At 39.7% G+C, this 13,074-nt stretch overlaps 1 protein-coding gene across 1 annotated transcript; it reads left to right on the forward strand.

Moving 5' to 3' along the window:
- Positions 1–1,731: 1,731 nt before the first annotated feature.
- On the forward strand, positions 1,732–8,681 carry CHMP4C (charged multivesicular body protein 4C; the record flags this gene model as incomplete). Its single annotated transcript, XM_010190365.1, has 4 exons — positions 1,732–1,909; positions 2,830–2,944; positions 6,307–6,415; positions 8,617–8,681. Coding segments are annotated over 4 exons (467 nt in total), but the record flags the coding sequence as incomplete, so codon positions are not given.
- Between the last annotated feature and the right edge of the window lie 4,393 nt (positions 8,682–13,074).

Raw genomic sequence — 13,074 nt, forward strand, 5'->3', positions numbered from 1 at the left:
GTTTCAGGCCATTGAGTTTACCTGGAGTCTCTGGCTTCCTAACCTGAGAATCCAAGATCAAATTTTGATTCAACTGAAGCTGTGGAAGGGAGTGGCTGGTGTCCTAATGCTACCAATAATAAGCATAAACAAGTAGATAAATAATAAGTAGGTAAAAAGATTATTTGGCATTAAGTCAACTGATGTATTTTGGAGTTGCCAATGAGAATTTTAAAATTCTCACATTTGCTATTTGACATCATCTAGGGTTCATGCATCTTTTTCTTTTTCATATGCATGACCTTTGGACCATTCCCCAAAACATGCGGAAAAATCTGGAATTTGAATAATGTGATTAATCTGTTTTGATTGCAGTTTGCTGTCCTGGAACATTTTACTGCAGGTGCTAGAAGTCATTGTGTGTCTTAGCCCATGTGAATGCTTGTCCTTGCACAGCTAATGATGAGCAACTTTGACATTAAGTTACACAACTTTTCAAATGAAGTTAGGACCCCTCCAAGGAAGGGGCATAGATTTATGGTGTGTAACAACATACTAGAAAATTAAGTGCTTTACTGACAAGCGCTTGAATCAACATGGTCAAAGTTCCATGTTATTGCGATTATTTGAAAAGCAATGTTAATTGCTGCTATTGGTTGTTTGGGTTTGGGAGGCTGCAGAGATGCTGTTGCTTGCTGGCTCTGAACCTGATTTAACAATTAAGTGTAAGAGAAAAGGGAAAGGACATGGGTATTAATAGCATTGAAAAAGCAGTGCGTTCGCTCAGTCTCTTTTGGTTTTGTGGGGTTTTTTGCTGTTGTGGTTTTTTTTGTGGGTGTTTTTTGGTGGATGTCTTTTGGTTGGTTGGTTTTTTCCTGGCCTGTCAACATGTGTAGTTTGAAAAGGCCAGTGGCCAGGAAATGCTTGTGGCAAGATTGTGTCCCCCACACCCAGAGGCCAAGAGAAAGTTCTTTTCTCCTGCTTGACACGTGCATTTATTCTGGTAATGATTTACTCTGGGCAAAGTATGCTGCTCACAACTTGACAAATATAAAAGTCTAATCTCAGTGATTTACAACGATAATGGGGAAAACTTGGATTTGACTGTGGCCGCATCTACAAAGTTCTATATGTTTTCAAGTGCTAAGGTTTAAAGATCAGGCTCCTAATTGATTATAAGAAATAATGCAGCTGAAAGACAGAGAAATGTGAGTCCTCCTCTGATATAACGCACCTGCTTGGTGAGGCCATTTGGGCTTTCCATTGCACTTGACAGTTTCTGCTGCTGAGACAAAGTTTAGAAGGCAGCATTGGTGGAAGTGTGGTTATCATGGCAGATCTTCTTACTCTGTCTTCCTTAGTTTTTACTTATGTTTTGCAACCTCTTTTCTTTCTTTTCCCTGTTTCTTCCTTTCTGCCTTCTCTCTGACATATTTTTCTTTTCCCTCCCCATCTTCCCTGCTTTGCCTGTGTGCACAGGATGGAGTTCAAGATCTCCTGTAGTGGAGGAAGAAGCTGCTCTTCCCTGTGGTGCTCAGAGGAGTTACTCTAAAAGAGGCTTCCCAGCATGTTCATGCAACAGCATGTTGGTGCTAAACAGGCTGCTGATCTGGTGTGGTCAAAGTTTGTCTCCCTACTAGTAAGGTAGGAGAGTGAGAATTATAAATTCTGCAGGTCGGCTTGGTGCTGAACTACTTGTTCATCCATTTTGCCATATAAATATACAGTGCACTTTGCCTCTTTGCTTTCCAGCTGCCTTACAAGCACTGAAGAGAAAAAAGAGATATGAGAAACAGTTGAGTCAAATTGATGGGACACTTTCGACCATTGAGTTCCAGAGAGAGGCATTGGAAAATTCCCACACCAACACAGAAGTGCTCAAGAATATGGGTTATGCTGCACAAGCTATGAAAAAAGTGCATGAAAATATGTAAGTGCTTTCTAATAGCTTTCAAGTTGAGCTTACTAACCCCTTTCAACCCATTTCCTCACTACAGTCTGTTGTATCAAGTCAGGCAGTTTTGACTTCATTTTGGGTTCAAGCATTTAATGTCAGAAATGCTATTGGTGCTGCAATGTTATATTTGGCAGTCTTAACAGCAAGTCTAGAAGGAAGTTCAGCTAAGTAGAGAGATGTGTGGTACCTGTTTTTTCAGGTATGCCTTGGCAGTAGAGACTGGTCTCTGCCCTTGGTTTTTCCCAGAAGAAAACTTGGTCAAAGAAACTAAGTGGACTCTTTTGCTCAAAGTCTATAAGCTGGACTGTGTGATTCAAAATACTGATTAGACGTGAATAAAAGGGAAGGTAATTTTTTTGTGCATGTAGTGTTTTTATATGCCCTGTATTGTTTCATGGAGTGTTTTCCTGCCTGAATAAACAGAGTTAAATCAGAAAGGTTGTCGTGGAGTAAACAGGAACTGAAACAATAATGACATTAACAATAAGGGGAAGCTTTTAAATGGTGCGGAGTCCTCTTAAGTTACCCTAGTTCTAGTGAAAGCTTAACGTCAAAAAAGAGCAATCTATAAGGAGGAGGTGGGATCTGCCCAGGGAATGTTACAGTTGGATGGCAGAGATATGAGAAGCGCAGAATGAGTGAGAGACACACAGACTGCTGCACTGACTTTTGTTATAATCCCAAGGTGGAAGAAATTGGTCTGGCTAAAACACACAGGAGCTTGCCAGGAAACTTTAAGGTGTAAGTGAGGGAAATTATTCTCTGTGAGTTCTCTTGTTTATATACAGCCATGGGCATGAAAAGAAAATAGGGCCTGTTCAAGTTTCTCTGGATATCTTCTGTAGGATTTGAATGATGTATCTTTAAAAAACATTTCTGTGTTGTCTTGCCAGGGACTTGAACAAAATTGATGATTTGATGCAAGATATCACTGAACAGCAAGATGTTGCCCAGGAAATTTCAGATGCTATCTCAAACCGAGCCGGCTTTGGCGATGAGTTTGATGAGGTTAGTACTTCAGTAAAGCCTGTGGGATTTTGCTGTTAAATTACTCCAGCATTATTTTGTTGTGCAGTGGCTTGTTCCAGTGGTTTTGTTTCTCAAAAAGTGTGGATGTGAAATTCCTTGGTTCTAGCTTGCCCTATTTAGAACACATTTATATGTGTGTATATATATGTATATATTTATAAATTGCATTTGTTTTTATATATAAAGTAAAAAAACCTATATATGTAAGATATAAAAATATTTTTATTTATACATAAATTTTAAAAAGGCAATTTTAACTGCAGTCTTGTAGTTGTTATTCTTATTTGTACCATGGAAGAAGGAGGTCACTAAAACGTGTAATTTGTGCTGCTCCAAGTGCACACTGAAACATATAATTTTTTTGTGCTTCAAATAGACATCCGTTTGACTAAGTGCCCATTCCTGTGTTGTGAACAGTCTGCTGTTCGTAGTTCTGAATATCTGAACCAGTTTTTTAAAGTCTTTTTTTTGGTGCTTGGAGGTGCAGGCACTTTCCCTGTTTTCCAAATTTTCTACAGAAGTAGATCCATTGGGTAGAAGCAATGCCTGCTGGAGGCAATAAGGTTTTTTCCTTGAGCTCCTTTCTTCCGAAACCCCCACAAGGCATTTAGGACCTTTTGTTGCAGTAGCTTTCATTCAGTGTCCCTGGACTTGATTTTGTATATCTAAGCAGGATATTACTTATTTCTGATCCAATCATGGCTGAGGGTTCAAGGGTCAGGTAGTCTCAAAATTTCTTTAGTCTGTGGAATGCAGAGCTGGGAATCAGGCTCAGTATCACAACTAGTTCGGTTTTGGTTTTTAACTATGTTTTTCAGTGACCGAGCACTTGGGATCATTTGAAGAATGTCCTAAAGAATCAAACAGTTCACTCTCTCCCCAACTGATTGACTCCTGTGTGCCCAAATGGACAGCAAAAAAAAAATCCCAAAAACATATGCTACATCATATTTGCTTGTCTGGAGGGGATATTTCATTCAACAGTTACAATTTGTTGAAAATAGTTATTTGTATTTTGTTCTCATTATCCGCTTTCCTATTTTTCCACTTCAAATGTGAATTCACTTTTCAGGAAACATTTAATCAATACTGGCATTAAGGAATGGGGCTTGGCCTGGATAAACTGGGCATCAAACAACTGAAAAACGTGCTGCCATCCCAAACCACTATACAGTGTCACTGACTTTCCATCAGTGCTTAACTTTCAGGAGTCTAGGCTTGGTAAGCGTGTTGCAGATGCTTCCACGCTGACCTGGAAGTTCCTGAGATAATATTAGTCTAAGTTGGTTGGCGTGTTTTCTGTTCTGGGAAAAAAGAGCCACTGACACATGGGACATCACTGTACCTCATTTTGCATATGTACCTAATAGTTACAGCACTTGATTGGTAATTGGAAAACCTGGTTTGGAGGCCACTCTAGCTTAGGAACGCTAGAATTGATGACTTAATCCCTAGGCTATGAGGTGATTTGTGTTGGAGGATTTTTTGGTTTTAAAGGACATTTTGGCCATATATTTGGATTTCCTTTTCACATGTGTGCCGTGGGTATAAGCAGATGAGGGAAGCATGTTATTTCTGTCGCTCCAGACAGACACAGAAACATAAGGGTTCTCTCTCCATGGGTCGACAGTGTATGTTATGAAGACTGCAAAAAAGCTTTGTCCTGCCTGAGTAGGATGCTCACTGGGAAGGGTGACCTGTGCTGGAGGCCTGTTTCTGATAATTAGATGCAAAATATCCACATTCCAGTGGACAAAGCCTGGAACCTGAGAGTTAAGGGTATCTTCTTTCTGCTTTCTTTTTGGCCTGGGTTCAAGTGGAGAAGGGGGATTTGTTGTTGCCATTTCTGTCCTCAACAGTCTAGCTGTACAGCAGTGCCTGAGTTGTGGGAAACACAGCTTAAATGCATACTTGAGGATTAGAAGAACTTAAAACTTTAGTCTTCCACTTTGAGAGCAAACATTCTAGTCATACTCTTATTTTAAAAGTGTAGGGGTCACGATCACAGTTTTCTTTATATATATATAAAATAATATAAAATAATTTTTTTAAGAGACTGTCATGGCTAACACCTCTTAATTGCTCGCTTGTTCAGCAGAGGTTGGTAAGGGCTAATTTGGTGTGGGAGAGTGTTAGATGACCATGTCGAGGTCTTCAAAAATACCTACCTCCACTGATTTTACAACGGCTTTGATGCTGGCTTAAAAAAATGTAGGAAGCTTACATTCACACCACTGGCTGAGGCACTTTTAAGTACAGACCTGTTTACACCTCAACTAGATGCCTAAGTTAGACATGGGGCCCCAGCTTGCGCATTTCTTTGAGAGATCAGCTGTCAATTGAACATCATCAGGTGCAGACCTGATGCTGAAATTTTTAGATGATATCCTAGTATTTGCACTGTGAATTAGGTCAGATAGGCAAACTGTAGCCTTTTTTTTTGGCCTTAAAAATATAAAACCAGGAGAAAGCAAGTCTAGGAAGGCTTGTGGTGGCTATGTAATTATCATTTAAACTTCCACATTGGTGATAAGCAATGTATAAAGGGGCAGGCAGAGCCCATTTCAATACCTGATGGATCCCACTTTGTTACAGCCACTTTTCCTCATTGTTTCTTTTTAAACCATTTTATCGATGTGGCAAAGGTCCGTTTTGTTATAGATTATGCGTTTTATTTAGCTTTCTTTATTTGGCTGGAGTTTCCCAGGGAATAAGTTTTTGGCTTTTTTAAAAAGTGTGGAGCCTCTTTATTTTTAGTATTATGCAAGTGGATGAGCTCATCTGTCCAAACTAGCTTCTGCAGCTATAAAAGCTGAAGAGTGTGACATGCTTCAGGAGTGAGTAACAGGACCCAGGAGGACAGCTCTGATTCTGGTGCTGCTTTGAAATCATACATAATCCTGGACTTGTGTGTTAGGACTGAAACAACCTTTAATGACAGTCTACCTTATAACCAGTGGAAGCTGTTTGCTTTTTAAAGTTGGAGAAATTGCACATTAAAATTAGAATCCGCTAAAAAGTACAGGCTCTAGATTTGGAACCCCAAGGAGGACAGAGAGACTTTCCTCCCCCCCCCCGGCTTTTTGATGATTATTACACTGCCATCAGTTTTCTTTCTAATTTTATTCCTTGTCCTGTTTCTAACTTCCATTGTGCTTTCAATTTTTCAGTTAAAGTCTACTGTTACTGCCCGCACTTACCAAAAAACAGAATATCATAATATTTGTTCAGGTGTAAACTGTTTTTCCAGTAGTGCTTTGCTTCGTGGTTGTTAAATGTGCCCTTGCCTGAGATCACTGTCAGGACAATGAATTTGTAAATAACGGTTTCCTTGAATTTAGGATGAGTTGATGGCAGAATTAGAAGAACTGGAGCAAGAAGAACTGAACAAGGGAATGAGAGATGTCAGACTGCCAAGTGTTCCGTCCACATCGCTGCCTTCTCGCCCTGGTAAACTGCTTGCTTGTCATTTTACATTTCTTATGATTAAGGCATGCTGTGAGTAGGAGGAGAGGAAGAGAGAGCTCCTGATACGTATTTAACTGTTTCTTAACTTTTAAAGTATTATAGGTTTATTTTCCTGTTTCGTATCTGTTTATCAGAAAAAGCAGGGTGGAATTCTGGTTTGCTGTATGAAGTCATTTAAGATCAAATTCTGTGTAGGTCTGGGGAGGCAAATTCGGAGAACTTGACTTTGCCTATATAATACTGCATCTCCTACTGAAATGTAGTGAGATCACTGAGGAATGGGAATACCTGTTTTCTCTTTTTGTTTCTTAAATCTTTAGTCTTTTTTAATTAGAGTCTGACCTAGATTCAAAATCTTTGCGTCACAAAGATCCAGCTTTGTTAGGGTAGTGGTTTGATATTTGCCACTGGTATTTTAATTAGAAATTAAGGAGGCAGCAGGAAGTGCACATTTAAAGAAATACCTTTGCTTGCTTTCTACAGAATGGACTTACTCCTGGCATTAAGCAGTAGTCTTACTTTTTTGTAGTTTTGTGGTGTTCATTTTGAATCAAGCCAGAGACAATCAGCTTTCAACTATAGCTTTTACTGTGTCCCTGTTGTCCTCTCTCAGCTGAAAGACTTGCTGTGTACTAATGCTATAAAACAGTATAAATATCTGGTAGCAAGGGCAGCACACATGCGTCATGGGTTGTTTATGGTGCATTCTGCTGCACAACAGGTTACCTAGACCAGCTTAACTCAGAGACTCTTGTGTGTTTTGACAGATGGCACTTAAATCCCTGAGAAGTAGTTTAAAATGTTCAAACTGGGATTGTGGCCTCATCTACTTGAGTCAGTTGTAGAACAGCTAGTAAAAAAAAAAAAAAATCCAGTGCAAATTGCAGTCTGGGCATTTATGGCTTTGTTAATACGTCCTTTTCCAGATCCAGCTGTGCCAGTTGACGTTTTTATTAAACACTAGCCATCTCCATGTGCTTGTCACTAGCTTAGTTTGCTGCTTCATCTTTCTGAATGACTGCTTCAGGCAAAATTAGCTGGTTACAGCTAATACAGTTTAAGGCCTTGCAAAATTGTCGTATCTTTTACAAAACTGAATGCTTGCTGTTACACAGCAAGAGCAAAATAAGAACAACAGTTGGTGGTTCCATAGTTCTTCGAATTGGAGATGCAGGTTTCCCTCCTGATTTTAGGGATGAGAAAACAGATGGAGCAAGGCATAGTGACCTTCCCCATTTGCACAGCGAGCCAGTGGCACTTCCCTCTAGAGTAGGATCTGGACCCCTGGTCTCTCATGTCCTTCTCTCACCTCAACGTGGTAGCTGCAGTCCCTCTCAAGATGGTGGCTTCTGGCTATTTGGCTGCCACAGGCAGGAGCCAACTAGCTGCTGTAAAGGTACACACAAGGGTATTGCACCCAGAAACAGTGTTCCACTGGTGTTTGGAGAAACGCAAATCCTGACACACACACACAGCTGACAGATGGAGACAGCCTGAGGTTGAACCTGGGCTGTAGGGCGTGCAGTTTGCAGGTCAGTGAGTGAAGACTATTTGGGTGAGGTTTTAGTTCAGGGAATGCAAAAGATGAATGCTAGGAGATTTGGATTAAAAAAAGAGAAAGTGTGTGTTGCGCGTGGTACAGAGCTGGGAATTGCTGTTGCCATGACCACAGCAGTTAAGTGATGTTACCTGAGGAAAGGTAAGTTCAGGAGTTTCTTTCTCCCTTTTAATAAATGACACCTCTCATTAAAAGGATTCAGTCTATTTAGAGACTGGATCTGCACATGCAAAACTGTTCAGCATTATTTGGAAATGCAGCAGGATGCACAGTCAGCCAGGGGTAGGTCACTTGTGCCCGCTCAAGTGGCGGTGAGAGAACTGGCAGCGTTCTTTGTGTATGCTTGCTCTCTGTGTCAGCTTGTAGAGTTTAAATGTGTTTTCTGAAAAAAAAGATCACTCCTATATTGTTAACCTCAGGGTTATATGTGAGATAATGTTGAGGCAAAATAGTCACATCTCTCATCAGCTTCATTACTGCATTACCTACATTTAGCTTGCTACTTGGCAAATTGATCAGAGATCTTCAAACTGAAAAGCACTATTCAAGTCCTCATACTAACAAATAAAATGGTTCTGACTGTTACATTAGTTGATGGTTATTGTTAATCTCTTTTTCTCTGCAGCATCAACCAGGAAGAGAGCAGAGGATGAAGATGAAATGAAGAAGCTGGCTGCCTGGGCTTCATAACAGCGTGGTCGTTTTATAACTCCGAACATTATAGTGCAGACATAAAGAGCTGTAATGCTCTTTTATAACTGTACCAATTAAGTGTGGTTGCATTTCATACAGGCTGGTTTTTTATGGCCAGTGTTGCTGAGAATAGTGTTACTGCCATATTACAAAATAGTTTAAAAACAAACAAACAAAAATGCAGTAGTTGCCAAAACCTCTAAGCATCAAAGGGTTTTTTTAGCCTTGGCCAGAGTTTGGTTTTGTTATTAGTATCGGTTTTTATTAGGTAATGTCTTACTATGTCTGCTTGATTGTAAAACCTGTGTGCCTCACTTATGCATATAGCTGGATTCATTGTTGAAATGAAAAAGTTAAATAAGTCATCAAGTCCTATTCTAGAGGGTTATTTGGTTCAGACTATTTGGATATTAGCAAAATAGCTTTATACATGTCCTAACTTGCAGGTTCCTTTGAGCCCAAGAGCTCAAGTCTCCATTTGGGCATGGAGATTTAAACAGTCTGCCTGGAGCAACTTACGGTGTCCTAGATACTAAGAGGAGACTCCTCTGAGGTTTTTTGAAGTGAGATAGGTTTTTTGCTTTGTTTTAACTTTGGCCAGACTATCCCATGCACTTCTGTAGGCCAACTTGAATCGTACTTTGAACTATTTCCAACTCTGTTAAAGAACAGTTTTACAGTGATTGGGAAAAATAATGTCAAGTTCTTACAGAACCCTGCCAAACAAAACTAATTTTCACTACACTGTCTCTTTCTAGGGTGAGTCTTTACTTTGTATGATAATACCGATCCTCAAAGGAATTAGTAATGCATTTTTTAAGTTGTACAATTTCAAAATCATTTTCGTTTGTGAGCATTTCGTTCTTTTATCTTACTCAGTTTCTGAACAGAAATAATACCAATGTGTTGTATTTGAAGTGTCTTTTTAACCTTAGTTAAAAGCTGATCCTGGATTACCTGTAAAGTTGACATGTTATTGTCCAGCAGACAGTTTTTTAGCTGAAGGAACAAATGCCACTGAGTGCTAAACTACTGTGTATATAGAGAAATCACTATTCAAATACAAAACAAAAATTAAACAGGCTGCTTTGTGCTAACAAATCTTATTAAATAAGACTTAAGGTCTATGCTAGTAGCCTGCTGTCAGTCACAAGGAAATAGTAAAACACTGTGGAGTTCTTAGGGATGTGGGAAGCAGAGTCACACTGATCTAGGTTTCTTGTTTTCAAATCAATTTAAATTTACTGATGATTGAACCACCTGGGGAACAGTGTTAGACTTAGTTTTTGTGTATCTGTAGAAACAGAAGACTTGCCCCTTCTCATGTGGGCTTCAGCCTGTGAGTTGCTGGTTGTTTTAGTTTTGATAGGCAACATTAGGCTTCAGATTACTGGATTTTAGGTTAAGCATAAGCTTGTGTGTGTTTCTGAACGTGGAGTGCTGGCGTGCTCAGAACCTTTCAAGTTGAGTTCAATAGATAAAGCCCAAAATTTACAAATCCAAGTTCTTCAGGAGCTTTTCATTCTCTGTAGCGGAACTGCTTTTGGTTTGCATACATATGGAAGGAGAACCAAGCCTTGCCACTTTGTTTTGGATAAATTTCCTACTGGAAAAAACTGTGTTCTGTTCCAAAGTTTGGAGGTACCAGGAAATTTGTCCCTTTCTGTTGAGAGTAGAGAAAACTTGGAACAATTTAATTGTTTTTGTTTTTAAAACAAAAATTGAAGAGCTGCCTTAAATTTAAAAATACCTTTAGAATTGGTGAGACATTTGATGAGACACTGGCACAGGTTGCCCGGGGAAGCTGTGAATGCTCCCTCCCTGGAAGTGTTCAAGGCCAGGTTGGACAGGGCTTTGGGTAACCTGGTCTAGTGGGAGGTGTCCCTGCCCATGGCAGGGGGTTGGACTGGATGATCTTTAAGGTCCCTTCCAACCCAAACCATTCTGTGGATCTAACTCTCAGCATGAAACCACACACTAGCAATATGTTCAGCTGTTTTAATGCTTGCTGAAATTCAGGATCTAATAAAATAACCAATATTCTGAGTTACTTAGAATCCATTTGCTGGAATCCTGTTTTCAAGGTATGTGGTCTATGCAAGTCTCTGAATTCTCTGAATTGGGTACGGAAAGTATCAGCATACACTGATTGCCTCACCGTGCAAGGCTGGCCGTGTGCTTTTGGACACATCTGGTATTTGTAAATGTGAGGCCATGCCAACATAGTCCTGTGCTTAGCTTGGAAAAGCTGGCTTCTAGCATCTGTTCATGTTGGGTTAGTAGTTTTCCAACACTTGGCACCTATGTAGCACTTAGCATGTTTAAAGTGTTCTGCAACCTGACCAGAATAGGTCTTTAAGCTTCCAGTTTGAAACTGAAAGTGATTTTCAGTCTGCTTAGGAAAATGGGGACCTGCTGGTTTTGTGCAAGAACTTTACAGCCTAACACCCTGCAAGAAAGAAGAAATCCTAGGGAAGTTCTTCTCCTTTGCAAGCCAGTGTCTGCCTGCTTACCTCCAGCATGTTTTGGCCAAGTGTTGAACCTAGGAAGCTTCAGATGTCTTCAGCTTACTGATGGCAGACCAGGCACTGCAGGAGCAAAATTTGTGAAGGGTGAAGAAAAGAAACTGGTCATTCAGGTGAGCTTCTCTACAAGCTTGTGTGCAGTGGCTAGTGATTCTGTAGGGCAGTGTCACATACCAGTTCACAGGCTAGGACGTGTGTGGTTGGTGAAGCTGTAGTCTGAGATCCTGTAGTCATGTACACAAACCCAAATATGGTACGGACCTCCAGAACTGCAGTGCTTGTTGCCATGTGCATCTGGGAGAGCAGAGGACTTACTTTTTCAAAAGCAAAGGGGTTCTAGGGACTTAATTCAGCTGAGGAGGTGGCTCTTTCCTGTGTAAATTCAGATGACACTGGGACAAATGGCTCTTCTTTTTTTGAACATATGTCTGTCTTCGTGCCAGGATGGTATTTGTTTAGCACGTAACCAGATGAGAGTGAATAGTGTCAACGTGTTACTGTAAATGTACTCTATTAACTGGAACATATTTTGCAAGAGGACTGTGGCAGCAGATGGTGTGCTATAGCTGACTGCCTTTCTTGTTTCTTATTTTGAGAATGTTTTCTTCTTTTAACAGGCTTGGACACTTAAATCTGGATAGCTTTAAAAGGGGGGAAGATACTAATAAAAAATAGAAAGCATTAATATATATATGCTGTAAATAAATATTTTGATGTCATATTTGTGTTATATGGTTGTATTAAATTATTTATTTCTTTTTCCTATCAGGCAAAACTTTAAGTACTCTCTTTACACTGTCATTAGGATACAGCGCTCTTTAGAGGATGTGAGGATGTTTTGAAACATTTTTTAATGTATTAATCTTTCAGCATCAAGTTAGAATTCAAGAATTCTTCCAAGGTGATTTGGTTTAAAAGCAAACAAACAAAAACCCCAGTGTATGGTATGGTGTTAGGGCTGCATTCCTTCACAGTTGTGTTGCAAGAGATTATATTTTAATGTGTCCAAAATACCTACCTCCTGCCCTGAAGATCTCTTCATTGTTTCAGAAATGTGTGTATTTCACTTTCCAGGCCTTAGTTGAAAGGAAGAATGATCAGTGCTTTTAAACATGAGAAAGAAAAAGTACTATAGGGAAGGATGAATTAAAACAAATAAAATAATGCATTTTTTTGGTGCATTTCTTTAGAATCTCCTTAAAGTGTGTATGTAGAGTGTATAATTTTATGTACACATGCACATGTATATTTACACATGTATAAGGTGTTGGAGCAGTGATTTAAGACCATCATTCATTATCTGGTGTGGAAAGGGTCCAATTTCTTGGGCAGCTTGTCTTTGCCTATATGTGAAGCCTGAAAGCTTCATTTGCAAAATGTCAAGGAAGTGCTGGGGTATGTACACGTGCCTGCTGTGTATACAGCTGTGGGGGGTGGAAGAGCAGGATGGGTGTGTATGGGGAGTATTTCCAGTGAGAAAATACCACAGTTTTTCTTGGTGTGTATTTTAATTATGTACTTTTTTTTGAAATGTAAGAAGGAAACTTTAGTCTCAAAAATGACTTAGCAGCAGGGACTAGCTTGAACAGCTTAAGAAATGGCAAATATCACAAGTCTGATTTTATGTGGCTGTCATATTTTCTCACATCTGTCCCCATTGCAGAGACCATTGCAAGACCCACCACTGTAGCACTGTTCAGTCAGATGCACATTGCAGAGAAAACCTGCCTCGTGCATGTGACTTTGATCACTGTTTCAGTGGTTTATCATTTTGTTATCTACATGGAATTAACTGGCCATTGCTGAACTATACACTTGGGATCAATATCTGCAGTGTAACAGATAAAGCTACACAATTTAGTTAT

This window comes from Mesitornis unicolor, unplaced genomic scaffold (assembly GCF_000695765.1).
Source record: "Mesitornis unicolor isolate BGI_N332 unplaced genomic scaffold, ASM69576v1 scaffold4268, whole genome shotgun sequence".
NCBI classification, from domain to species: Eukaryota; Metazoa; Chordata; class Aves; order Mesitornithiformes; family Mesitornithidae; genus Mesitornis; species Mesitornis unicolor.